This window comes from Cyanistes caeruleus, chromosome 3 (assembly GCF_971803275.1).
Source record: "Cyanistes caeruleus chromosome 3, bCyaCae1.hap1.1, whole genome shotgun sequence".
In the NCBI taxonomy this organism is placed as follows: domain Eukaryota; kingdom Metazoa; phylum Chordata; class Aves; order Passeriformes; family Paridae; genus Cyanistes; species Cyanistes caeruleus.
In genome coordinates this window covers 24725443-24748973 of record NC_141703.1, presented here as the reverse complement: position 1 = coordinate 24748973, position 23531 = coordinate 24725443, and the positions used below count along the sequence as shown (strand labels likewise).

The 23531-nt window shown below is 46.1% G+C and overlaps 2 protein-coding genes across 7 annotated transcripts in view; one reads left to right on the top strand and one right to left on the bottom strand.

Annotated features, from left to right (window-relative positions):
* Positions 1 to 1750: 1750 nt before the first annotated feature.
* Positions 1751 to 8860, bottom strand: ING1 (inhibitor of growth family member 1). Of its 2 annotated transcripts, XM_086880183.1 has the most exons (3): positions 8302 to 8860; positions 7388 to 8101; positions 1751 to 3380 (listed from the first exon to the last, which is right to left on the bottom strand). In XM_086880183.1, the coding sequence occupies exons 2-3, from the start codon at positions 7527 to 7529 to the stop codon at positions 2677 to 2679; spliced, it is 846 nt and encodes a 281-aa protein (XP_086736309.1). In that variant the 5' UTR covers positions 7530 to 8101; positions 8302 to 8860; the 3' UTR covers positions 1751 to 2676. The 2 variants fall into 2 exon arrangements, with proteins under 2 accessions (XP_086736309.1, XP_023774063.1); XM_023918295.2 differs by lacking the exons at positions 7388 to 8101; positions 8302 to 8860 and adding an exon at positions 5519 to 5736.
* A 4-nt stretch (positions 8861 to 8864) lies between these two features.
* Positions 8865 to 23531, top strand: part of CARS2 (cysteinyl-tRNA synthetase 2, mitochondrial) — a 43541-nt gene continuing 28874 nt past the window's right edge. Inside the window, exons 1-4 of one of the 5 annotated variants that reach the window (XM_086880182.1) lie at positions 8865 to 8979; positions 16460 to 16653; positions 17672 to 17722; positions 21863 to 21980. In XM_086880182.1, the coding sequence (XP_086736308.1) occupies positions 21897 to 21980 (84 nt within the window). In that variant the 5' untranslated portion in view covers positions 8865 to 8979; positions 16460 to 16653; positions 17672 to 17722; positions 21863 to 21896. Of the gene's footprint in view, positions 8980 to 16459; positions 16654 to 16806; positions 17092 to 17671; positions 17723 to 21862; positions 21981 to 23531 lie in introns of those variants that run through there. The other 4 variants (XM_023918296.2, XM_086880181.1, XM_086880179.1 and 1 more) reach the window with 4 other exon arrangements.

Sequence of the window (23531 nt, the reverse complement as noted above, 5' to 3'; positions counted from 1 at the left end):
CCAGTCCACTCAGCCCTCAGGACCAGAAAGCAGAACAGTGCTGCCGCCTGCAACAGCTCGAGTTGGGAAGGTAACACAAGCCTGGGAAAAAATGTGGAAAGGGACATAACTCCAAGCTTCTTTAGAAGATTCTTCTAAGATCAACAGCTTTCTTCAGCAAAAGACTGAAAAATGGGAGACCATGGCCAGCCTTCAGTAGCTGGAATTATTTAAGGGCAGTATAAATATAGATCTACTGATCCATCTATAGCTTAACATTTTTACTATCCTCTTTTGCATTTTTGTTGTTTCCTTCTGGCTTTTCTCATCCAAAATATCCTGCAGAAAGTGTGCAGACATTTTGTGAAAAAGGCATGGTTTGAAACCTTGTCTGCACTAGCTCCTATATGAAGTTTCACTGGGGTTTTGCTAGTACAGTCCTGCTGCTAAGTATTGATGCTCTCAGCATAGGCTGGTGGGAAAACGACGAACAGCTGAGGCAGAAAAGACCAGAAACATCAGCATCAGCCTCTACAGCAGCAGGTGGAGGGAGAGAGGAGTGGGAAAGACCAGTAAGTGTGTAGGGAGAATGGAAAACCAGAAGGCTTTAGAGAAAAGATGAAAGGAGAAGGAAGGGTAAAAACGTAGAAAAATTACACACCAACCCTAAACCTCGGGAGCAGAGACTGATTCGGAACAGGCACTTGCCCTGGGCACAGGTGGCTCAGCGTAACATATCAGTCTGTAGGGACTGGAAACAAGAATGCAGATGCACACACTTAGACCACCCATTTGGAAATAAAACAGGACTACCTGTCACTCTGAGCATGTCTGTCTGGCAGGGAATATCCATGCAAGGTTATGCAGTGCATTTTGGGGCCTGTCACTACATCTTTAGAAAACACTGAACTCCTTCAGCTGTCTTGTGTTTGGCTAGATGCAAAACCTTACTTCCCACAGAAGGATCTTCTGGAATACATGGGGGGAAAAGCATCATTCCAGGTTCAGGAAACAAAACGCCACCATTATACACAGAGAAGTCTGTGTCCTATAAAAAAACCAGCCCCAGGCTCCCACCTTTTTACGCGATGGATCTTTTGCCTGATCCACTGGATTTCACAACCTTCACTTCCATGGCCCTCCTACTGTTGGTCCCCTTCCCTTCTCACCTGGATGAAGGCCCAAAGGGTGACAGGGAGATGAAATCTGCTCAGCCAGAATGTCGGCCCCTCCAGCCATGCCGGTGAAGGAAACAGTCTGACCAAGCTTCACTATCCATCCAAGGGACAGAGCCCTGGATACCTGGCAAAGCACCTGGGGCACAGCAAGTACATTTTTGTATGGGGTGACCATGAAGAGTAAAAAGGCCTGCCCTGGAACAGCTGCAGTAATACTTTGAAAATGCCAAAACACAAAAGATCCCAATAACAAACATGGAGTCATCTATATCCACAGTGAAAAAGGCATTAAAACAACTGAACAAGACCAGCTCTGTACTATTGATTTTCAGATAACTGTCTGGGTCTGGGAGTGACTGCAAGCACAAAATGAGAAGATTTGGATGGAAAGTTAAATGCTATCTCGGCTCTCCTATGACCTAGCTGGCCATACGCTCTATCAAGATTTATTATCAGAACTGTAATTTGGTTACCACTACAGCAGTTTCAGGCTTACCAGCAGAAGCTTGGAGCTGCTGAAGTTAAAGATGAACTTCTTGTTTTTTTGACCTACATGAATGATCATTAAACAAGATTGTTAAAGAAGCAAACTGTCAAAGTCATTTCATTTATTTCTTAATATCACATCTGTACAATTTTCATACATACAGCAGGAAATGCACATTGGTTACACAATGGCATTTGGCTGCATTTCCAAGTATAATACAGTAAGTGCAACTCCACTTAAAATGTACATTTATACAACTTAAACAAATTAAGGATTGCTACACCACTATCTGTGACAGTATAAAGCTTCATTTATGTTATGTCTCATTACTAAACCACTTCCCGGTTAAATATAAAACATATTCAATCATTTTAAAATGGCCTTTGTGGTACCCGGCCAGCATATAAAATATTTGTTGTTTAAAATTTAACCATTAACTTTTTGTTTTAAAAAATAATCCTCTAAGCCTATTTAAACATTTGCTATTGAACTGTTATACTGACACTTTGTAGCAGGAACCAAATTTTACCCTCCTTTTGTTTGCTCTTGCTTATCACCAAAAGAAGTTACATTTGCAATGTATTGCAGCTTTATTCAGATACAGCCAGGTGGTTAAACTATTTAATAATTTTGCTCAAAAGGTAAATAACATTTTTTATTAAAGAAAACAAAATTACATTTCAGAGATACTTGTCAAAATTTTAATGGGTAGAGTGCTACCAGCACTAAAAAAAAAGAAATGAAAAAAGAAGAAAAGAAACAAAGAAAATTATTAATTTATCTTTTAACAAACACCCGAATATTCTTATAATTTTACTTTTGGAATACGTTGGTCCACAGACCACATTCTTGTTACAGCTTACCAAATGAAAACCAAAATTTCTTATTGCCGTCCCTGTAACAGGAATGGTTCAGTTTTAAACCTCCTTTAAAAATATACATTTTACAATCCTTTCACCTCAACAAAGGTGACACTGACAATAAATACATTGGTTTGGTGGGTTTTTTCCTTCACTATGAAAAGTCTACAAACTACCTATTGTACGCCCTTTCTTTTTTAGATTTCTCCAATGCCTTGTCCATAGTTTTCTCATTTTCTCCTCTACATTTGGGGCAGTACCATTTGCCCTTTGGTTTATGGTTGAGTCCCACACAAGAGAAGTGAAACCATTCAATGGGGCACTCATCATTATCACATCCTATCATTTCTCCATAGGAGACTTGGTTGCACAAGCAGTATGTTGGCTCATTAGGGTCAATAGGAAGGTCAGGAGGAGAAGCTTCCCGCTCTGCTTTAGCCTTGGATCGTTTCTTCTTCTTGGATGTTTTTGCTTTCTTCTCCTTTGGTGTTCCTGAGGTGATGTCATCATGATCATGATTATTGGAGGCATTTTCTCGATTCTCATTATTCCTTTGCCTCCTTGATCTCTTGTTGTTGGGCTTTTCAGCCTGTGCGATTGTCTCATTCTTTGACTTATCCTGGCTGGCTTTCCCGCTGTTTCCAGTGGTGTCATTAGTCTCTTGACAAGTCTCAAACAGTTCCACGTGGCTGTCCACTTGCCTTGTTCTGTTCTCAACAAGCTCCACCATCTGACTGACGATTTGGATCTTCTCGTCCCCCAGTTCCTGACTTCGAATCAAGGCTCTCTGTATGCAGTGTAACATTCTTCTCTTCTGCACAGCATCTGTCTCCCGTTTAAATTTTTCATAGTAATCATCCAGGTCCTTCAGAATCTCTGCAAAGAAGAAATAAAAACTATAAATATTTTTGACAGAGAGAATGGTAAAACAAAACCTCCCATTTTTCCTTCCATACAGCAGTAACTTTTTGTAACATGCAGTGCTGATCAAAGACAGATGCCCTGAAGCTCATATCTGACAAGCGGCTCATGGCTCCACTGGACAATTTTTGTTCTAGTTGGTCCCAGAGGAATGAAATGCAAATCCTGATTTAGAAGAAAAAAAGTGACTAAATGTATTTTTATGTATGTTGATAATACTTCCCTTTAAACTTTTCAGTAATTAAAAAGAACTAACTAAACCAATACACGTACCATCAAAAGTTCCAAGGTTAACTGCAAAATTAGAGGGGAAATTAATGGACATTTTCTGTACAATAACATCTTCAGTGACTGACAGAGTGGGAGAAAGAATGGCACTGAAAGAAAAACAAACCAGTGTAGAAGTACGCTGCTGGGTTATTTAACAGGAGAGGCAGAAGCACCAAATACATGGTCTGGACCCAAAGCTATTTCAGCCAATACTGTCAAGCTATTTCTGCTGAAAATCTGAGGCCATGTAAATCCCTGGATTGCAAAATTAGGACTACAATATCCAGGATGTTTAGATTATTTCCTACCTATACTTCCTGTAAAATACATGTTGCTACTTTTAAAACACAGAAATATTATCTTCATTAAATATTTACTGCAAAGCAGGAGGTAAAGTTGAAAGATAACATTAAAGATGATAGGTAACAATGGGAAGAGCTAGAGATTCTGCTTTAAAATATGTTACATCCTGAACTGCACCTCAAAGATGGCTCTAACAGTTCTAAAAAACAACAATGCACAAAATATCTAAAGCTTCAAGAATGGCTCTGGGAACTTATTTTTAAGAAGATGTTTTTGAGTTTCATTATGATACAAAAGTCAACTACAATATACAGGACACTCAGAACTCCATATTAAGCCCTCAAAAACACACAAAATGTTTTTCTTGCCTCTCCTTTCTTCTCTGAAATTTCCCTATTTCACAGATTAGAACAATCTTGTCTTAGAGGAGCAAAATATACTGAGATATAAAATCTGACCTCAATTTATCTAACAGGAACCAGGATCTCTCATACGTGCCATTGGTGTTACCAAAACTTTTTTAAACTTACATTTATTTATTTATTAATAGGAGAATATGACACATATGCAAACCAAGAGTTATTCTGTGGTTTAGGTTTTGTCTTTCCTGGGCAGTTTTTAAACACATATGCTTTCCAGTGAAGGCACGGAAATATTATATAAGCTTTACTTTAGTTTTTAGACCAGCAGCTTGTGCTTCACACATTGGTTAAGCACAACCTGTCAGCTGGTTCTGTAATATAACCTATCTGACCAAATCAGTATTCCAATATGCTGTTAACCATTTTAAGCAACTGGTGATTTTTTTTTTTACCTAAAAAAAAAATACCGAAACAAAACAACAATAAAAAGATACCAAAAAGAAATCCAAACCCAAGATGCCACCAAAAGATCTTTCAAACATACAGCAGACTTCACACTCAGGAAGGCTGAGAAAGCAAAGTTAATAGTTTTCAGTGGCTGAAATGCAGAAGTTTTATGCTTTAAGCTTTGGCACTTGACTGATGTCATCAGTTTAACCCATCAGAATCTGGTGGGTGGGCATCTTCCAGGAAGAACAATCTGTCTCAACAGCATAAAACCATTGCCGACTGAAGTTCGGCGTTGAGAAAACTTCGGTTCTGGCCCTGCACCCTGCCATTCCGCCCGGCAGCAGCTCCGGGCCCGGCGCTGCTGTGCGGGAGCAGCGCTGGCTGCGGGCTGGGATCCCGCAGAGCGCCGCCGAGCGCGGCCCGGCACGGGCGTGTTTGGTATGTGAGACACGGAGCGGGAGCTGCCGCAAAGCCGGGGGTGCTCAGCACCGGCGTCGGGAGCGCGCTGCCCGCTCGGGGCTCAGAGAGCCATCGGGGCGGCCGTGCCGCGCTCGGGGCTGGCTGGAGCCGCCCGCCTCGGCTGCCTCAGTTCGCGGCAATCCCAGGAAACCGCGCTCCCGCCCCGTGCTGCGAACAGCGGGAGCGGAAAGCCGCGCTCTGAGCCACTGGCACTGAACGCACTCTCCTGGCATCACGAACGCCACTCACTCGGGGAGAAACCATGCGGCCAGAGCATTAATCCCAGCGCAGCTCCGCAGCCTCACGGGGGCTCAGACACCTCGGAACGAGGGCGAGCGGGACACGGGCGAGGGCCCGGCCCCCTCCCCGCCCCTCTGCGGCGCCCGGGGCCGCCCCGGAGGTGACGGAGCCGCCATTGTTCTCGGGCAGGAAACCGGGGCGTCCCCGCGGAACCCGCGGCGCTCCCGGGGGCGCGGGGGGGGGGGCGGTGCGGCCCCGCCTCCGCCGTCCCGAACAGGCCCTCCCGGGGTAACAAGCAATTGATTGACACGGAGCAGCGACCAATCACGGCGGGAGGGAGCGCGCTCCCGCCCGCCCCCTCCGGCCATTCACGAGCGAAGTGCGGCTGGAGCAGCGGCGCGCCCCCCCCTTCCCCCCGGGACACGTCAGTCATTCTCCGGACGGCCAAGGTTGCCCCGCCCCCTGCTGCGGACCCGACCAATCAGAGCGCGCCGGCCGGGGCCGGCCGAGATATTCAAATCAACCCCACGGAAAAGTTGCTTCTCGAAACGTCACGAGGGGGCGGGTGCGCGAGACGGGTCGGCCCGGCCACGGAGCCAATCCGCGCGGGGAGGCGGGGCGCGGCCGGCCCGTGGGGACGCCCCCGCCCTATCAGCGCCCCCGACGGGCGTGGCGAACCGCGATATGCTAACGAGGGGTGTCTATAAAAAGACCACGGACGCCCCTTCCCAGCACAGCGCGGAGGTGCCCGCTGGACGTGGCTTAGTGGGGCGCGATGCCCGCCCTGTCCTTTTCTTCCCCTCCCACCCCCGACAGCCCCCGCGGGCTCCTGAGGAAGTTTCCCCCGGACCCTTCCCCCGGGAACTGACGGGCTCTCAGGGCGAGCTGCCCGAGGAGCGGCTGAGGCTACGGCAGGCAGGGCTCGCTGCCCACCGCCCCTAAGGCCACATGCACAGGGGCGCGGGTAGGGAGAGGGGGTCCTCCTTTTCCGGCACCCCGGCTGTCACCGCTACCTGCGGCACAGAATAAAGAACGCCCCCCCCTCCCCCTCCTTTCCCGAGCGGACGCCAGCAACCAAGTGACAAAGCTGCCCCGAGTCCCGCAAACCGGCCTCCCCTTCCTTTCCTCCGCCCGTGGGGCCGGGGACGGCGTGCCCCGAGCGCGGGGAGGGGAGGGGGCGCTTCAGCCCTGCCATAAACGCGACCGTGTGTGTCGTCGTCCCCCCCCCCCCCCACTCACACCGCACACGCCGGTCCTGCCCCCTCGGCCCCCCCGCCCCACGGAGCGGGGCTGTTTCACCGGGTGAAACGAAACCCACCGAGGAGGGAGCAAAGAAAGCACACCCTGCCCCCCCACTCTCGCCTAACCCCCCTCTCCTCCCTCCCTCCTTCACTAGCTGCCTCTCTCCCCTACTACAGCCATAATGAATACTGTACATTCCTAAATGTTGTGCTGTAATCTCTCCCCCTCTATCCACCCAGCACTTTCTTCCGTACCCCGAAACCCTTCCACCTCAGCCCCACGGCCAGGGACGGCCCCCCTTTGTGCACCGCACACCCCACTTCCCTGCCCCCGCCTTCTTGGCCAGCAATTTACACAGAAAAGCAGAGTCCTTGCTTAATAAGAAAAGCCGGAGACCTTTTGTTCCGCCCCATGACAAGAGCTAACGCTGCAGATCAGTCCCTCTCTCTCCTCGGATCTTTTCTCCCGGCTTTCTTCCTCCTTTTACCTCCCAAAAATAAAACTACCATCCCTGTGGGGTGCAGAGGGGCAAACGGAGCCGAGTCTCAGCTCTAAAGAAAAGAAAGGGAAAGACACCCTTCCCCCCTGAGCCCCAAACCACACACACGGACACACACATAAATAGAAAGCACTTACCTTGATATTTGGCGTCAATTTCCCTCATCAAGGAGACATTTCTCTGCAGATCGAAGGGCATAGACTCGATGGAGTCCAGATAATCCTCCACATAGTTCACTAGGTGAAGCTGGTCTCCGTTTGCAGGACTCAACATTTTCATCCGGCAAAGAAAAAAAAATGCTTCCCCACACCTCTCTGTGTGAGAGCAAGTGCTGCTCCCTTCAAAGACGGTAACCCCGATGAAGGTCTCACTCCCTGCCCACCTCTCTCGGTAGCTCCCCCCCAAAAAACCGAGGGAAGCTACATCTGACTCCTCTTGTATGAAAAAGAGGGAGAGAGACACACACACACCCTCCGCTAGTTCCCTACAGCCAGCAGCAGCTGATTGAATGGCTGTCGTTGTGGGTAATTCACGAAGGAGGTGGTAAGAACAATCAGAGGGATTTGTGTGTGTGTGTGTGTGTGTGTGTGTGTGTGTGTGTGGGGAGGGGAGGGGGGGAGGAGGAGGAGGAGAAAGGAGGGGGGCTCAAACCAGCTCCTCCGAAACAATCTGGAAACAAAATGTGCTCTGCAAAGTGTCTGTCAGAGGCAGCGGCAGCCCCTCTGCCTGCGCCAGCGCCGCTCTGCTCCGCTTCTCCTCCGCTCCCCCCTTCCCCGCTCTTCTCCTCACCGCCGCCGCCGCCGCCGCTCCCCGGCGATATCAACGCAGCCTCCTCGCTCCCATACGCCGCGCTAGATCCAACGTGGAAAACCCAAATACCAGTTTCAAACACTTGGGAAACATTCGGCCCCGCCAGCCAGGGCGCATGCGCTCTCTCCCAGCGCTGTGTACACACACACACACACACACACTCACACACTCACCGCACACACTCAATCCCTTCCCCCGCCCGGAACCTCCGCATATCCATCGTCCCGCCTCCCTTACTCACGTTTGGGGAGGGAGGGAAGGCGGCGGGGATGCGGGCCGAGCCAGGGGGCGGGCGGCTCGGGGCCGGCGTGGGCGTGGGGTGAAGGAAGCCCCGGGGAAGGCGGAGGCTCCGGTGAAGTTGTGCGGAGGCTGCGAGGCGAGCGGCTCGCGGGGAGGCTGGAGGGATCGCGGGGGCAAGTGAATGCTTTTGCGATACGGTACCGGGACTTTGGAGAAGTCTCGCCTCCTGCAAGCTCACTCCGGGATGGAGCGGCTCCGAGGCCTTTCCTAGGAGAGGGGAACACTGAGAACCGTGCGACGCCACCCCGCGCTGCGGGCTGGGCTGTGCCCGGCGCGGCGCCGGACGCCGATGGGAAACGGGGAGCGTTCCGTCCCTCCCTCCTCAGCGGGCACCCGCATCCATCACCCCGCGGCGCCTGACAGCCGCCCCAGCCAATCACCGCGCTCCTCGCGTCCCGCCCCGCGGCTCTCTCGGCCAATCCCCGCTGTAACACCGCTGCCCGGGATACCGCGCGCCGCGGCAGAGGGGGCGGTAACGCCCGAGGGGAGGGGGCGGACCTGCGCATGCGCGGTTCCTCTGGCGACGGGGAGAAAATGGAGCCGTTAGGGACGCAGCGCGCCTACGTTTCCCAGCGGTCCTCCGGCGGTTGCGCACGCGAGAGGCCGGGCTGGCTGGAAGGTGGGAGGGAAGTAAAAGGGAAGGAGGGAGGGCGGCCGAGGGAGAGAACGTGCTGTGGCTCCCTTGTCCGTGGCAGTGGCGAGGGAAGGGTCACTGGGGGACGCCGCCGGGAGCTACGTTGTAGAGGAGGCTGGTGGCAGAACGCCCCCGTCCCGCATGGTTGCTGGCGAGGAGCAGAAGGGGCGCCCGGGTACAGCCCTGTGCCCCCCGCGTTCTCTCCGCCGGAGTGACCCGGGGGTCGTGCGGAGGAACCCCGCTGCCGGTCAGCATTGCCTTTGTGTTCTGGAGTCGTCATGTCCCGCAGCCTGCAGGCACCCGGCTCTGCCAGGATTGGAAGCGGGGAAGGCGGAGCTGGAAAGACCTACCCCAGCTCTGCTGAAGCAAAACAACGTGCGCTTTCTGCCTCTTGTTGTTTTTTTAGCAGACGTCACTGGCAATCCCCTAATTTAGGGGAGACTGAGTCATCACTTCTGAGCGCCCCGACTCGCTGGTGCAGTCGCTGCTCAGTGAGGCCCTGAGGTTGTGCCCGCTGCAGGGAGCGGCGGCCTCGCTGGGCACCTCAGCGTCTCAGCCCCTGTTAAATGTTATTGCTGCTGCCATCAGCCAGCTTCGTGTCTGAACGTCCAGAGCTGGGGTTTTTAGGGAAGAACAGGCAGCTCTTCAGCAATACTACCAATATCCTCCTTGCCACCCTCCAGTGGGAGACATGCACCCAAGTACTTTCTGAGGAGTGGAGACGGAGAGTAGACCAAACTTTTTGAAGTGATGCAGACCCTCTGTTTCGGGCAAATGTCAGAGGGCACTTCCTTGTTTTCTGAAGATATCTGTAAGTTCTCCCGTTGTCTTCCTCTCGTTTTCTGTTTCCATGAGTTGCTGTAACAAAATGAGTTGCTGAAGTAAAAAGTAAACCTTCCATACACAAAAATCTTAGGGTTTTTTTTGTTTGTTTTTGTTTGGTTTTTTGTGGGTTTTTTTGTTGTTTTTTTTGTTTTGGTTTTTTGTTTGTTTTTTTTACTTAGAAGCACCCTGGCACCTAGGCAGTGCTCCAAGCCAGTGTTTCTGGACCTGTGTGCTCTGGTTTACTGTGGCATAGAGAGTGGCTTGTCTAATGGCAGCACTAGCCTGGGAATACCTATTCTAGATTGTTGGCACCAATTTGGTAGTTAGACCCTGTTTCACCTTTGCCCTCAAAAAGGTGAGCCACTGTCAGCAATTAAAGGTAGTTAACAGTCCCCTGGGTAGTGTGAGAATTCAAGCCAAATAATTACGATTCAGTAGAGATAAGACATCTGAAAAGAATACAGATGAGTCCTAAAAAGAGTAATTCTTGCAAAAAAGATAATTATCATTCTAGACACACACAAATAATTACACGTATGAATAAGAAATGAGTTTGTAAAAGTACTTGCTAATTTATTAAACAGGAACTTTTGTCCTTCCTCCTAATAGGCAAAAAAAAAAAAAATCAGGAAGGGAAACGCTGAAGTGTAATGGTAGCCTGCTAAATTTCAGCAATCTGCTCAAAAATATTGATAGTTTGGATGTGCTGAGGTTAGAGAGCTTGGTATCATCTGGCTGTTAAAAGTGCTGTCTACTAGATTCTCCTCTGTTAGCTTCTCTTACGTTACTAGAAGAGTGACAGAGAGAAAACCATCATGGGACTTTACACAAGTCCCTGGGACAGGAAGGGACTGAGCTCCCCTGACAATGCATTTGGTATCCACTTTGAAGGTCCTCTTTTACAGCTCTTAAAGATGATGCTCAGTGCTTTGTATAGTGCTGTAATATATACCTGTACCCAGAAATAACAATTCTCTGCACACCCCCGTCTAGGCTCAGCAGCAGGTCAGCCCTTGTTTAGGAAGCTGCGGGGGGAGGGAAGGCTAAAATCAAGTCTGTGTGTACATCTCTAGAGTGGAAAGTTTTAGAAGGTATGGAGCCGATGCCCATTACCCATATCTGCTTTTCCTCCTCCTCTGCTTTCTTCTTATTTTGGCCTCTTGCCTCTGAACTACAATTGGTGAGAAATGGGAGATTATGTATAGAGTTTTAGATTTTTTTTTTTTTTCATATTAGGGGCCCATTCTTAGCCTGGAGAAGAATTCACAAGTAGAAGTGAATGTCACATGCTGAAGAAGGAAGAAACTTCCAGGCTTCATATTATTCCTATTTCCTATATTTGACTAGAGGATAAAAGTATCTATCTCTCCTCCTTTGGCTCCCAAGCCTTTGTTTATAGGAAATCTTTCCTATTTAAAACCCCAGATATCTGAGGTTTTCAGAAGTTTCTTGAAGCTGTTGCCTTACTACTGATCTAAACTCACAGCAATTGGAATCAAGGGAACTTAGAACCAGATCAACACCTTGCACAACTAACGTGTCACACACGTACTATGTGTGTATATACAAAATATACTTCATATATATATATACTAATGTTTTAGTAATTGTAGATGTTCCAGTCATTATGTTTATTTAGTTAATCAGCACAAAGTTCAGAATACTTGATATGGGGAACATAAAATCCCAACCTCCAAACGTTCCACAAATGCATGTACTGTGTAGCTGGTACAAGGAATTCTGACTCCCTCCTGTCTTCTCCTCTGCCTTCGCTGAATATTGGTATATGAAATACTATGTTATCATTACAGCTGTGTCTCTGTTTATTAGAAAAGATAGTGTCTTCTGATCATTTGTCATTATATTTTATAGTACAGAGGAATCAGATGGGTTTATTCCTGCTAATGAATTGCTGTTTCTGCACCATTTAGTAGCTTAATCCCTCTTCTATAGTTACATATGCTTGGAGGGTTTTTTCTTTGCTTGTTTGTCTGTTTATGAAGCTAAATTCATGCTTATGTGGATGATGATAATAGAATTTTACAAATCTGTTGATTTTGCTTGGGGTCAAAAGTTTTGAAACTAAAGTACGGTTAACATGCATGATGAGCAGAGCTGTGTTTTGCAGGTACAAAGATCAGCAAAGTCCTGGTTCAACCTTTCATGCAATATGCATTGGCTGTGCCCTGGATAGTATATACTGTTTACAGATTTTTAGGCCAGAAATACCTGTTCATGTCACAACATGATGTTGGATGAATAGATTTTAAAATCCAGAAAACAAATCTAGTTGAGTTTGTCCTTTTTCTGCTTCTCAGTAAAAGCTCAAGAACTTCGTGAACTTTCCAAATGCCTACCTAACACTGGCCTGCCATTCTAAACTTTTTTTTTTATCAGTCAAGTAAGAAAACAGGTATTTCACTGGATACACCTTATCTCCTCCTCTGTTTGCCCCAAAGCAGTTGCACTCACTGCCTCTTCTCTCACCTGTTTCCTGGCTACTGTCTTCTTTTTCTTGCACCTGCTGCACTGGTGCGCTTCCAAAGCACAGTGAGCTTAAACAGCATTACACTGACATTAATGGTGAGCAAAAAATTCTGACTGGAACAAGTAAATGTGCATTGCAGTAGAAGGCCAAGGCAAAAGTACACCTGAGTTGTCCTAGAGTGTCAATGGAATGAACACAGATCAAGTGCCACATATTCCATGGGCTCCACATTCCTTTAGTGAGTTCAAGAGAGATACACCTCAGCAGTTTGAAACCACTGACAAAGACACCAGTCTGAATCCTGACTGAACTCATACCAAACCTCAGACTTGTTTCTGTCATCTGTGGTGCAGGACCCAAACACTTCTGATGCAAAACAGGCAGTGTATGTCAAGAGCAGTTGGTGGGTAGGTTTTCTGAACAGTAGTAGGTGGTGCTAAAAGGTAATAGACTTTTGGTGAAAGCAGTAAAGTTTAATTAGTCATGTATGTCCACCAATGAACTTTCTTTTGCAATGTTATGCCCTGTCCCCAGAATTACCCTTTTCAAATAGGTTTCTCAAGATGATTTCCCTTTTATAAAACATACTCTTTATCTTGTGAATATTTGGTGGAATGACCACTCAAAATTTACAATATTTCTCAGCCAAGCATTTGTAATAAGATTGAGGCAATTTTTAGTCTCCTTTTAAAAATCAAACAATATTCTGAAACAAACCAATAAGCACCTAGATTTTGTAAAAAAGACTATAAAAGTTAAGTCAAAATGTGTCTGTCATTACAGATTACTATAGAGCACCAACAGAAATTCAGACAACTGCAATGGATTTAGCTCATCTTTGCTTCTGGTTTGTAATTTGTCTTTATAACCTTTGCCCCTGTATTTTCTCAGGTTCAGCTTCCTTGCAAGGTTTCTGAACTAGAACTTGATGAGAAGGGCCACAGATACTGGAAACATGCTCTTGTTAACGCAGCAAATGCAACCTTTTTCTTCTGTCAGGAATTCTAAGATGGTGTGGTTGAACATTTTAGATGAAAAAATACAGCACCTTTAACAACAGGGGAAAAACTAAAACATTACAAAGCATGTGTCTCCTAATAATAAATGGAAATGGAAAATTGTTTTTAGCTTTATTAATGTATGATACAAAACATGCTCTGGGATCTTACCTCTGGGGGCAAATCTTACAGGTATTCCTGGGACTGGAAACTGGAAAATACAGAAGTCAGGTGAGCCAAAGTCCCCAAAGATCCTCCCTGCATACCACAGAAATGTTGCCAGCACTGCTGGTGGGCAGCACACACAGCTGTACTTCTAACAGGCTTCCTTCTTGATCAAGGATGGAGGGGAAACATTGCCTTCTTACACATGTAGATAAAGGGACAAAGAACATAGAGATCCCTTCTATGGTTTACAGTAGTTACCTCTTTACTTTAGATTTTCAGGTTTTAATTTAAAGGAAGTTTTAACTTTAATGATTCCTAAGAAAAACTTAAGAACATGACCCGACAATATTAAATACATACGTATCCCCTTGAAACAACAGTTTACCTGAAGCTCAGACAGACATACTGCAGTGGGATTGTGACTAAGATCTGTACCGCTCTGCAGATCACATTTCCTCCTGGCTATTCAGCAAGTACACAAGTAACAGTACAGCAGGCCCAGACCTGGCACTGGTCATATGTGCCTTGGCTCCAACTGCCTGCATCTTTGAAAGGCATCTTCTACTCCAGGTGGAAGCAAAGGTCTCCTGATGGCAAAAACTCTTCTGCTGCTCTTCTGTCTTTTTGGTAGAGGACTGCTGTGTCCTTACACATGTCCCAGAGCAGGAGTAAGGGTACAGGTATAGATGACATAAAGTGAAGGTATGCTTACAGCCACAGACCAATTGATTCTGAGAATGATGTTGTTTTTAACATGAATATGTTTTTTATCCACCAGGATTAGTTTTGCTTTTATTTAAAATTAGATTCTTCTTGTACTTTGGTGCTTGAAGAACACTTTCCTCTGTTCCAGTGGATGTATTCTACTGCATTAAATCTCAAGCATGAATGATGTTAGCTGTTTATTTCAGGCATTTAATAATTGCGGTTTTTCCCACCATCAGAAATAACATTTTATAGCAGGACGTAGAGGTTTTGGGACTAAACGCTAAAAGCCAGTCTAGCTAGCACAGACACTAAGCCTTCTGAAACCAATGGGAAAAAAAAAAAGCTCTTGCATTCTTCTGATCCATTGGCAGTTTCATCCATGATAGCTAAACCTGGAATTAAGGCTAAAAAACATCCACTGTTACTTTGTATTGATTTGAACTCTGTCAAAGTGCTTGGAACCTTACAGAACAAAGAAGACAACAGAGTTAATGACAACTCTTAACTAGATGTGTGTTGAACAGCAAGACATCAAAACCAGCTCATTATGGAAGCTGAAATAATTGGCTTGTGAAGCTTCCTGAGAAACATACAAAGCAAACATTTACAAAGGTTATTGGATATATCTTGAGTTTCATCTTAGGTAGTCTTGAATTAACAAACCCATAAAATAGATTTCTTATTTGATCAAGAAGTTACGATTGTTAAATGGCAAATTCTATGGAAAATGCCTATTAAAAAAAAAACAACATTTGCAACTGTTAGGGTTTTATATCTGATACACTCCAAAATGAAGTAAGGTGTAGACACACATCAAGCATGTAAAAGCAATAATTTTAAATAATCTTGCGAGAAAAATCTATTAAAGTCATCCCTAGCAGATAGAAGAGGAAACAATACAAATGCTTCTGTGAGGCAGCTCACCACAGGTAGATCTGCAGCATCCAGTCAAGAAAATCCTTGAGCGTTCAATATTCCCTTCCTCCCAAAGGCCAGCAAGGTGCTTTAGCAGGTAACACAGTGGTCTGAGAGACCTGAAAAGGCTCTGCCCTCAACAGCCTGTTCAGATGATTGTGTGGAAGAGAGTCAGGAGTGCGACAGACAATGTGCTGGCACTGGCTGTTCACTCTCTCTTCTTGTACAAGAGCAAGGGTGGTCACAATTGGAGCTCACAGGCCTTGACTTCAACAGATGACAAGAGGGTGCTTCCTGAATATGGCACTAGACCTGCAGTACTCCTTGGCAAAGCCCAAGATTGATGTGGGTTCACAGAGAAAGGGGAAATTAATGGTACAGCAGTCTACCAAGGATGAGTAGAAAAAACTTTGGGGGGGGGGGGGTGAGGTGAGTCAAAAAAAACCCTACCAGGAATTCAGTTAAGAATGCCATCTGGTTGGAAGCCAGAAAAATATCTGGAAAGATATTCACAGAATCATAGAAAGGCTTGGTTTGGAAAGGACCTTAAGGATGATACATTTTCAACCCCTCTGTCATGAGCAGGGACACCTTTCACTTAGACCAGGTTGCTCAGAGCCTCATCCAACCTGGCCGTGAACACTTCCAAGGATTGGGTGGGCATCCACAGTTTCTCTGAGCAATCTGTTCCAAAACCTCCCTATCCTATGAGTAAATAATTTCTTCCTAACATGTATCTAAATCTCTCCTTTCTTAGTTGAAAACTCTTCCCCCCTTGCACTATCACTATCTGTACATGTAAAAAGTCACTCTCCCCTTTTTAAAGTCCTCTTTAGGTACTGGAAGGTGTTGTAAGGTCTTCCTAGAGCCTTCTCCAGGTTGAACAACCCCAGCTCTCTCAGCCTGTTTTCATAGGACACCAGTTCCACCCCTCTGATCATCTCTGTGATTATAAGCATGTGGAATTCTCACTTGTTTCATTGGTACCTGTTCATAGTCACTTTTGGAAACAAGGTACTAGCTCAAAAATACTTTTGGTACCCTTTTGTCTCTTCCATTACAGTGTTATTCACTGTAGCTGAGTAGCTTATAGTTTCTCAAGTGGTTCAAGGTACTGCAGCCACTTAAGCTCCATTTCCAAGGAAAGGAAAGGAAAAAGGAAAGGAATCCCCAATGAGGAAGCAGACTTTGACAGTCAGCTAGGTTAAAGGCTGGGGTACCTCACCAAGTAGTGTCATTTTTGAAAATGTCCAGGTCAGGTAACAGTTTATACAAGTATATGGGAGTCGGAGGGGAGGCGTAAGTGGTTTCTGAGACTCTGATTTATTAAGTTTGGGAATGTCACACCATGTTTTATTTTCAGGAGCTAACAGGCTGCCAGCCGTTCTCTGACCTGAAAGGCAATGCAAATATAGATTCACTGCCCCAAGTGACCGGATTGACTTGATACGGTGGAGCCCATTTCGCCAAATTAGTCACACGCTTCCTACAAACATCTCCCTTAAAAATCTCGCTAAGAAGAAGCCGCGCTGCGGTCATAGCGAAGCAGAAGGCTAGGTAGGCGCTGTTCCGGGGGCCCGGCCGGCCCAAGCCCCGCACCGCAGGCTCCCCTCAGCAGGCGGGCGGAGCGGCCGTGGCGCTGCCCCTCGGCCCGGCCCCGCCGGCAGGCCCCGCCCCTTCCTGCGCCCCGGCCCGGGCCGCGGCCGCCCCGCTCTCCGGCGGCCCCGCACAGGCGGCGCGGCGGGTTGTGCCCGCTCCCCGGCCGGGCAAGGTGCGGGCCATGCTGCACGGTGCGGCGGCAGCGGCCCGGCGGTGCGGGCTCGGCCTCAGTGCCACTGCCGGCCGGGGGCAGGCGGGGGCACGGCGCTGCTCGGGCTCGGCTCGGCGGCGGCAGTGGGCGCCTCCGGCAGGGTGCGACAGCGGGATCGTGGCTTACAACAGCCGGAGCCGGAGCAAGGAGCCGCTCGTGCTGGCCACGGAGGGAGTGGCGACCTGGTAGCGCCTTGTAGCGCGGCGGGCGGGCGTGAGGGTGGCGGGGAGACAGGAACTGTTTGTGTCCGGAAACGGCTCCTGTGACCAGTCCTGGGCTCCAGTACACGAAAGACATGGAGCTACTGGAAAAAGTCTAGCGAAAGGTCACAAAGGTGAATTAAGGGAACGGAGCATCTCTCTTGTGAGGAGAGGCTATAGGAGCTGGGCCTGTTTAGTCTAGAGGAGAGAAGTGTGAGAGGGGATCTCATCAATACACATAAATATCTCAAAGGTGGGTGCCAAGAGGATGGTGCCAGGCTCCTTCTGGCATTGCCCAGCGACAGGACAAAGAGTAGTGGCCATAAACTAAAACACAAGAAGTTTCACCTCAGCGTGAAGAAGAACTTTACATTGAGATTGGCAGAGCACTGAACAGGCTGCCCAGGGGGCTTGTGGAGACTGCCTCTCTGGAGACATTCAAAACCCACCTGGACACGTTCCTGTGTCACCTGCCGTAGGTGACCCTGCCTTGGTAGGAGGGTTGGACTGGGTGATTTTCCAGCCCTAACACTTCTGTGATTCTGTTTGCCTCCCCTCTCCGCAGGTACAGCTGTGGGCCGACGGTGTACGACCACGCACACCTCGGGCACGCCTGGTGAGTCGTGGATTGCAGCGTGGGGGCATCCAGGCAGATAAACAGTGCTGCACATCCCCATGCCAGCGGTGCTGGGGGATCCAGGCAGATACACGGTGCTAGACATGCCCAGGCTGCAGTGTGTGTCTGGGTGACAGAGCTGTCACTGGTGACATGAGGCCCAGTCCTTTGCCTCCTGTGCTGTGCAAAGGGCAAAAGTCTGTTTGTTATGTATTTTTTCCTCTTGGGCTGGGATAGTCCGTAAAGGGGCTGTTGGTTCTGCTTTCTGCCTGAGGCAGAGACAGTGTCTTGGGAAGAAGCATTAGGAATGTGTGCAGTTTGTGTGGGTAGGGTGAGTTGTTTGAAATCAGCATAATGTGACCTCTCATGCGGAGGAGTTGTGATTCTGGAGCAGAGCCTCTCAGCTGTGTGAAAAGATAGTTTCACCTCAGGTTTAGTTTGGACACTGTGTTGGCACCAAGGAAAAGCCATGCAGGGTTGCCCAATAGAAGGGTACTTTCAAGGTTTACAGATGAAGACATCGGATCTTTAATCTCTGAAAGTCCAGGTTGCTTAAACTTTGCACAGTAGCACTGCAGTGGCTTATTATGTTTAATTCCATTTCTCAATCCAGAACAGCACAGATTTTTCTCTGTAGTTCGTTAGGATTGTTTGAACAATAAGATAACTTTGTTATAAGTAAGTTTGAAAAAGTACTTTAAATACACCAGAGGAGGTTGCTGCCACTTCTTTCAAAGCAACACACCTGATGAGTAGACATGCAGAGTGTCTGCTGTTCCTGTGGAACTGAGGCTCAGTTCCTGTGGAACTGAGCAGCTCAGGCTGCTCTTAAGGTGCTGTCTTTGCATTCTTAAAAAACAAGTTGTGTTGGGCTCTTTGGAAGAGCAGGGGTTTATCAGATAATTGCCATCTGTATGAAGATCAGATATTGTGCATTTCAGTAACTGAATAATTCTCTTTCAGTGTAAGGGATTTCACAGCTTCTTGTCCTGTCTCAGCTTCATTCAGAAACTTGTGTTGAATCTTGCTCACGTTGAGCTGAGCCATTGTGGTAACTGCACAACTGCTGCTTTGTTCTGTAAAAAGGAACACTTAAAATACCAGTTATGTAAAAGTACTGTTGTCAGTGCTGATGTTAATGCTACTGTACTGTTGTGTATGTGTGGTGGTGTCTTTTTCCTCCTTGCTTTTGTCAAGTTTCAGCAGAAAACTGACCTAGCTTTTTACTGGTGACCTAAAAATCAAGAATATGATATCTTGGACTTTTTGTTTGTACTTAGTATCTTAAGGGGAACTTCTTTTACTTGAAAGTCATAGTAATTTGTGAATTTAAATCTACAGCTGTTGTGATACAAGCTCCATTACAGTTTACCTTGAAATAATTATGATTTAAAATCATCACTTTAAAGTAACTGTGTAAAAAACATGGTTATAAGTTTCTTATCTTTATCCCTCAGTTGAGGTCCTCTGGTGTGGTAGGGCCTGTCTTCCCTGACATGGTGTAAAAGAGAAGGGAATTACAGAGGTGCCTCTGTCCTAAGGGGTATAGTTGATCTAGACCACAGTGTTTTATACAGGTGGAGAATTTCACCCTTTGGTCTTGCAGCTTTCTGTGGCTTTTAAATGTCTGCTTTTTTCAGTGATTCTCTTGCCCTCAGACTTTTTTTTTGATTAAAAGAGGGAGCAGAAAGGCCTTGCTTACACTTTCCTGTTTTTTTACCCATCTTTTCTTACCCATGTTTAAACTAGCAATTTCAAGCTTTCCCATTGTGGAGGTTTGCCATACAGTGGTGTCACCCAGGTCGAACCTTTTCGCTTGCTGATTTAAGGATGGTTAGTGCTGAATATTGTCTTCATGCAGATACACCAGGTATAACTGGCTCTTTTAGCTCCTCTTTAAGCACCTTCATGTTGTTCCTGTTGAGTGACAAGGTGTATGCACTGAAGACCTTTTGCTCTCTTTACACAACAGTTAAACCCTCTGGTGTGGGAGGAGTTGGCTGTTCATTTCCAGTATCTCTGGTCTTACACATGTCACTGTTGACATCCTGTTGCTCAGCTGATTTGTTAAGTATGGTGGAGCACTCTTGGTTCTATTTGTTTATTTATTTATTAAAGTGGTATATTTTTTTTTTCCCCAGAAGCTAGGTCCAACCATAAAATAGCTGAAATGCATGCTGCTGTTGGGGGCCAAAAGATGCACTGGGAAATAATATAAAGTCAAATAGAATGGTGGCTGTTGCTACTCTGCTGCTCTTGTTAAATATCATCATTTTGTTGTGCTCCTGCCACATGTTCTCACTAGATTTCCCTTTTCTCCCCTCTGTCTTACATTTGACTTGTGTCAAACACAAGTGCAGCAGGTAAGAAACCAGAAGTGGATCATGGAAATGCTTTTGAGATCCTCTAGGAGAATTTGGAAATAATGGCATTATTTTTCTCCTGTCCTGTTTCCATTCCACAAGTTCTTATTTCTCTAAATAATTGAACATTCCCTAGTATGTTGTGCTTCCAGTCTTACAAACAGATGCTCTGTCTGCCTTCACATGACGTCCAACACCCATTATATATAGAAAAAAAAGCAAGACAGGCGAATAATATGATTTTTTTCCCCAGTTCTGGGTCTGATCTTGATCGTACTGGTTTGACCTGCAGCCTGGTTGGCATCCAGGTTCCTGGCTGAATGCTTTGAAGTAAGAGTAAAACCAAGTACGAGAGATTTCTCTTATGCATGCTCTGCCAACCCCTGATCTTGACTGTCTGTTTTGGCTTTTTTTTATCAGTCTTGAAGGGGCAAAGACCCTGCTTTCTGAGGTATCAGTAAATCTGCTCTGGTTCTTGCAGAGTTTCTTCCATTAATTCAGTTGGAAGATGAGAGAGAACAGTGTGAAATTTGTGCCTGCTCTAGGAGCAGTGACTGCGAGGCTGTTAAATCTAATATCAAGCTTTTGATGCTCGTGTTGTTGCTCTGAACAGGATCCAAAGACCAATTTAATATTCTTACGGAATTGTGGCACTACATTAGATGAACCTTACTCCCAGTGAGCTGCTTTTCATTAAAAACTATCTCCCTGACAGCAAGGCTTTCAAAAAGTCTTTTTTAGCACAGGCACAGTGCAAACAACAGCAAAAAGTATTTTTCTTCATCAAGGTATTATGCATCCATAAATCAGTACCTTAGTGCTACCTGGTACCTGCAGGGAAGGGTGCAAATCCACTTCTGGTAGTTGCTTAAACTTCTTTGTTCTAGTGGCCATGGGAGTTGCAGTTTGTGTGATGCTGGGGGTGAAATGAGAACCTGTAGGTCTGTGAACCTCCTTGCTGGCTTTGGAGAAAACAGAGCCCAGAAAGGCTGAGGATTCTCATCATCTTGCAGGGCAGACCCAGAGTTTTTAGTCACCTTCTAGAACCCCACCTAGTAATGTGGTTTAACTCAGTCAAAGTGTGTTCTAAGAATTACAAATAGAGTCTGTGAGCAGAAGGAGCTGCAACAGCCCTGTACAGCTTGTATATCCATCAATCTATCAGCATTAAATACTCTGCTTTGTGACAAAATTCCTGAATAATTTTTAGAATAAATTTAATTCTCAAGTGTAAATAAAACAAAATAACCATAGAGCATCTACTCTTTGCTAGCAGAAAAGATCTGTGGTGGTTTGTGAATGAAATACTTTTTTGGTGGCTGGTATCTGTTGTTACTCAACCCTGAGAAAAGTTCATTTGAGTCCTGCTTTATTTTTTCCTGTTCTTCTGCTGTGTGACTTTTGAAAACCTGTTAGGATATACTAAGCCCAAGGGATGTATTTCAAGAACATCTGAGCTCTGTGTCTTATTTTGTCCTGCTGGCTTTGAAATAGTATTCCAGCTCATGTAGCTTGTGATGCCCTTTGAATAAAGAGATGCAACAAAAGAAAACACGCAGAAAATTTGATGTAATGTGTCACTAATGCCAGAAGAGGGTAGGCCAGTTCAAGAGAAATTTGCTTGACTTTTGTACAGGTAGCAACTGGTTTTGGAAAACACTGAAACACCTTATGCACTGAAGATCTTTTCATTGGAAGTGTTGGGGTAATTAGGTTGTTGGTTATTTTTGTTTATTACTACTGCATGTTCAAAAGCTCGTGTTTCTTTCTCTTCCAGCTCCTATGTTAGGTTTGATATAATTCGAAGGATAATGACAAGGTTTTTTGGAATTGAAGTTATCATGGTGATGGGGATCACAGACATAGATGACAAGATAATAAAAAGAGCCAATGAGGTAGGTGTTTACTGCAGTCTTTGACTAACCTTTTGGTATTTTCTAAGCTTCTTATATAGGAAAATTAACCTGGGTTTGGCATTCTTTTGTTATGTTTGTTTTAATTAGTAGATAATAAATGTTGAGATTTCTGGTTCCCTCGTGTGGCTTGGGTAATGGGTCTGGGAGTGAGGAGGGCTGAGTGGAGAGCTCTTTGGGGGTAAAAGGGTACAGAGCTGTGTGATGGGGGAGGCAGAGAGGGGGCTACCTTACAGCACCCACAGCTGGGATTCTCCTGCCCTCTCCCCCTGCCTGAGAGCCTAGCAGGGAACAAAAGCCCTGCCTGAATCCTCAGCACAGTGAAATTATCCCAAAACTTAACAGCCAGAAGGGTTCTGAGTGAGTTCTGGAGAAGTGCTGTGTGCCATGATCAGGGAAGGCAGTACAGCAGTGCCACGTGAGGCTGAGGGCAGTTCCTAGAAGGTGCCGAGCACCATCTAGCTGCAATGTCATCACCTTGGAAAGCTTTATCAGGCCTGTCTGAGTTTGTCACCCACGGGAAAGGTAGCATTGTGTCTAGGGGTAAGTCTTGGTAAAACTGGGGCTGTAAGTGGTTCTCAGCTAAATTTTAATCTGACCTTTTTTACCAGACAAGCTTGGTGAATGATTATTGCAAATTTATTTTTTTTTTATTGTTTTAAACTTTTTGAACCGTGAAGCACTCAGAGTGTATTCTGTGTTTTATTCTGCATTTTGAGTCTTTTTGTTCCATTTGATTTTAGAATCCATAACTCATGTCTTTGGGATCATAAGTGGATGTGTTGGATTGAATTGCAGTTGCAAGCTTTAAGATAGTTTCTTGGAGCCAGAGAATTTGACAGGTGTTCCTTTTACTTATCTTTAAGTAAACAGTTACTTCCACACTTGAAAATAGGCCTCTGCATTCAAATGAATACTACCACACCATTCAGAAATCGGTCTGTTCCCTTAGTCCATTTATTTTCAGTTTTCTAAGGCAGCAAACAATTTTAAAGGAAACAACCCCCCTCCAAAATTCAGGCATTTTAAATCTGTGTTTGTATTTTAAAATTTTTCCTTGTTGTCAGAACATCTTAGAGATTTTATGTTTGAGGAGGGAGAAATTATATGTTCTTTAAAGATGTGTTGCTTTACTACATTCTTTGGTTCTATGAAGTCATCTTTTCTTGCCTTTTTTTTGGTGACTTTTTGAAATGTTTGCTCAGCCATTTTGTTTGGATGGCCAAGTCCTCTGCCTCAGGTGCCTGCTTTTATTGCTGGCACCTGTGCACCGGAAGCATTACGGTGGTAGAATCAACATGCCTAAGCTTGTTCTTCATCCCCTGGTGGGGTTCATCTGAGGGAAACCTGAAAGTTTGATACTAGTTTATGATGAATGTGCTGCATGCTATCAGTGGTTCTTTGAGAGAGAGATGAGTCTCTTTGTATGTTGAACATCTGTCTGGATGGGAGGAAATTCCCCATCTTCTCTCTGTAGGGACCTTTGTTTCTCTCTTGATCAGAGAAGCAGCTGAGCTGTCTAGGGAGGTGAAT

What these genes read in the sequence shown, in the direction of transcription:
- ING1 (XM_086880183.1), bottom strand. Translation starts at nt 7,529, where the DNA reads ATGAAAATGTTGAGTCCTGCAAACGGAGACCAGCTTCACCTAGTGAAC. An exon ending in AATTGACGCCAAATATCAAG is followed by an intron (nt 3,381 to 7,387) that starts GTAAGTGCTTTC and finishes TCTTCTTTGCAG; the next exon opens with AGATTCTGAAGGACCTGGAT.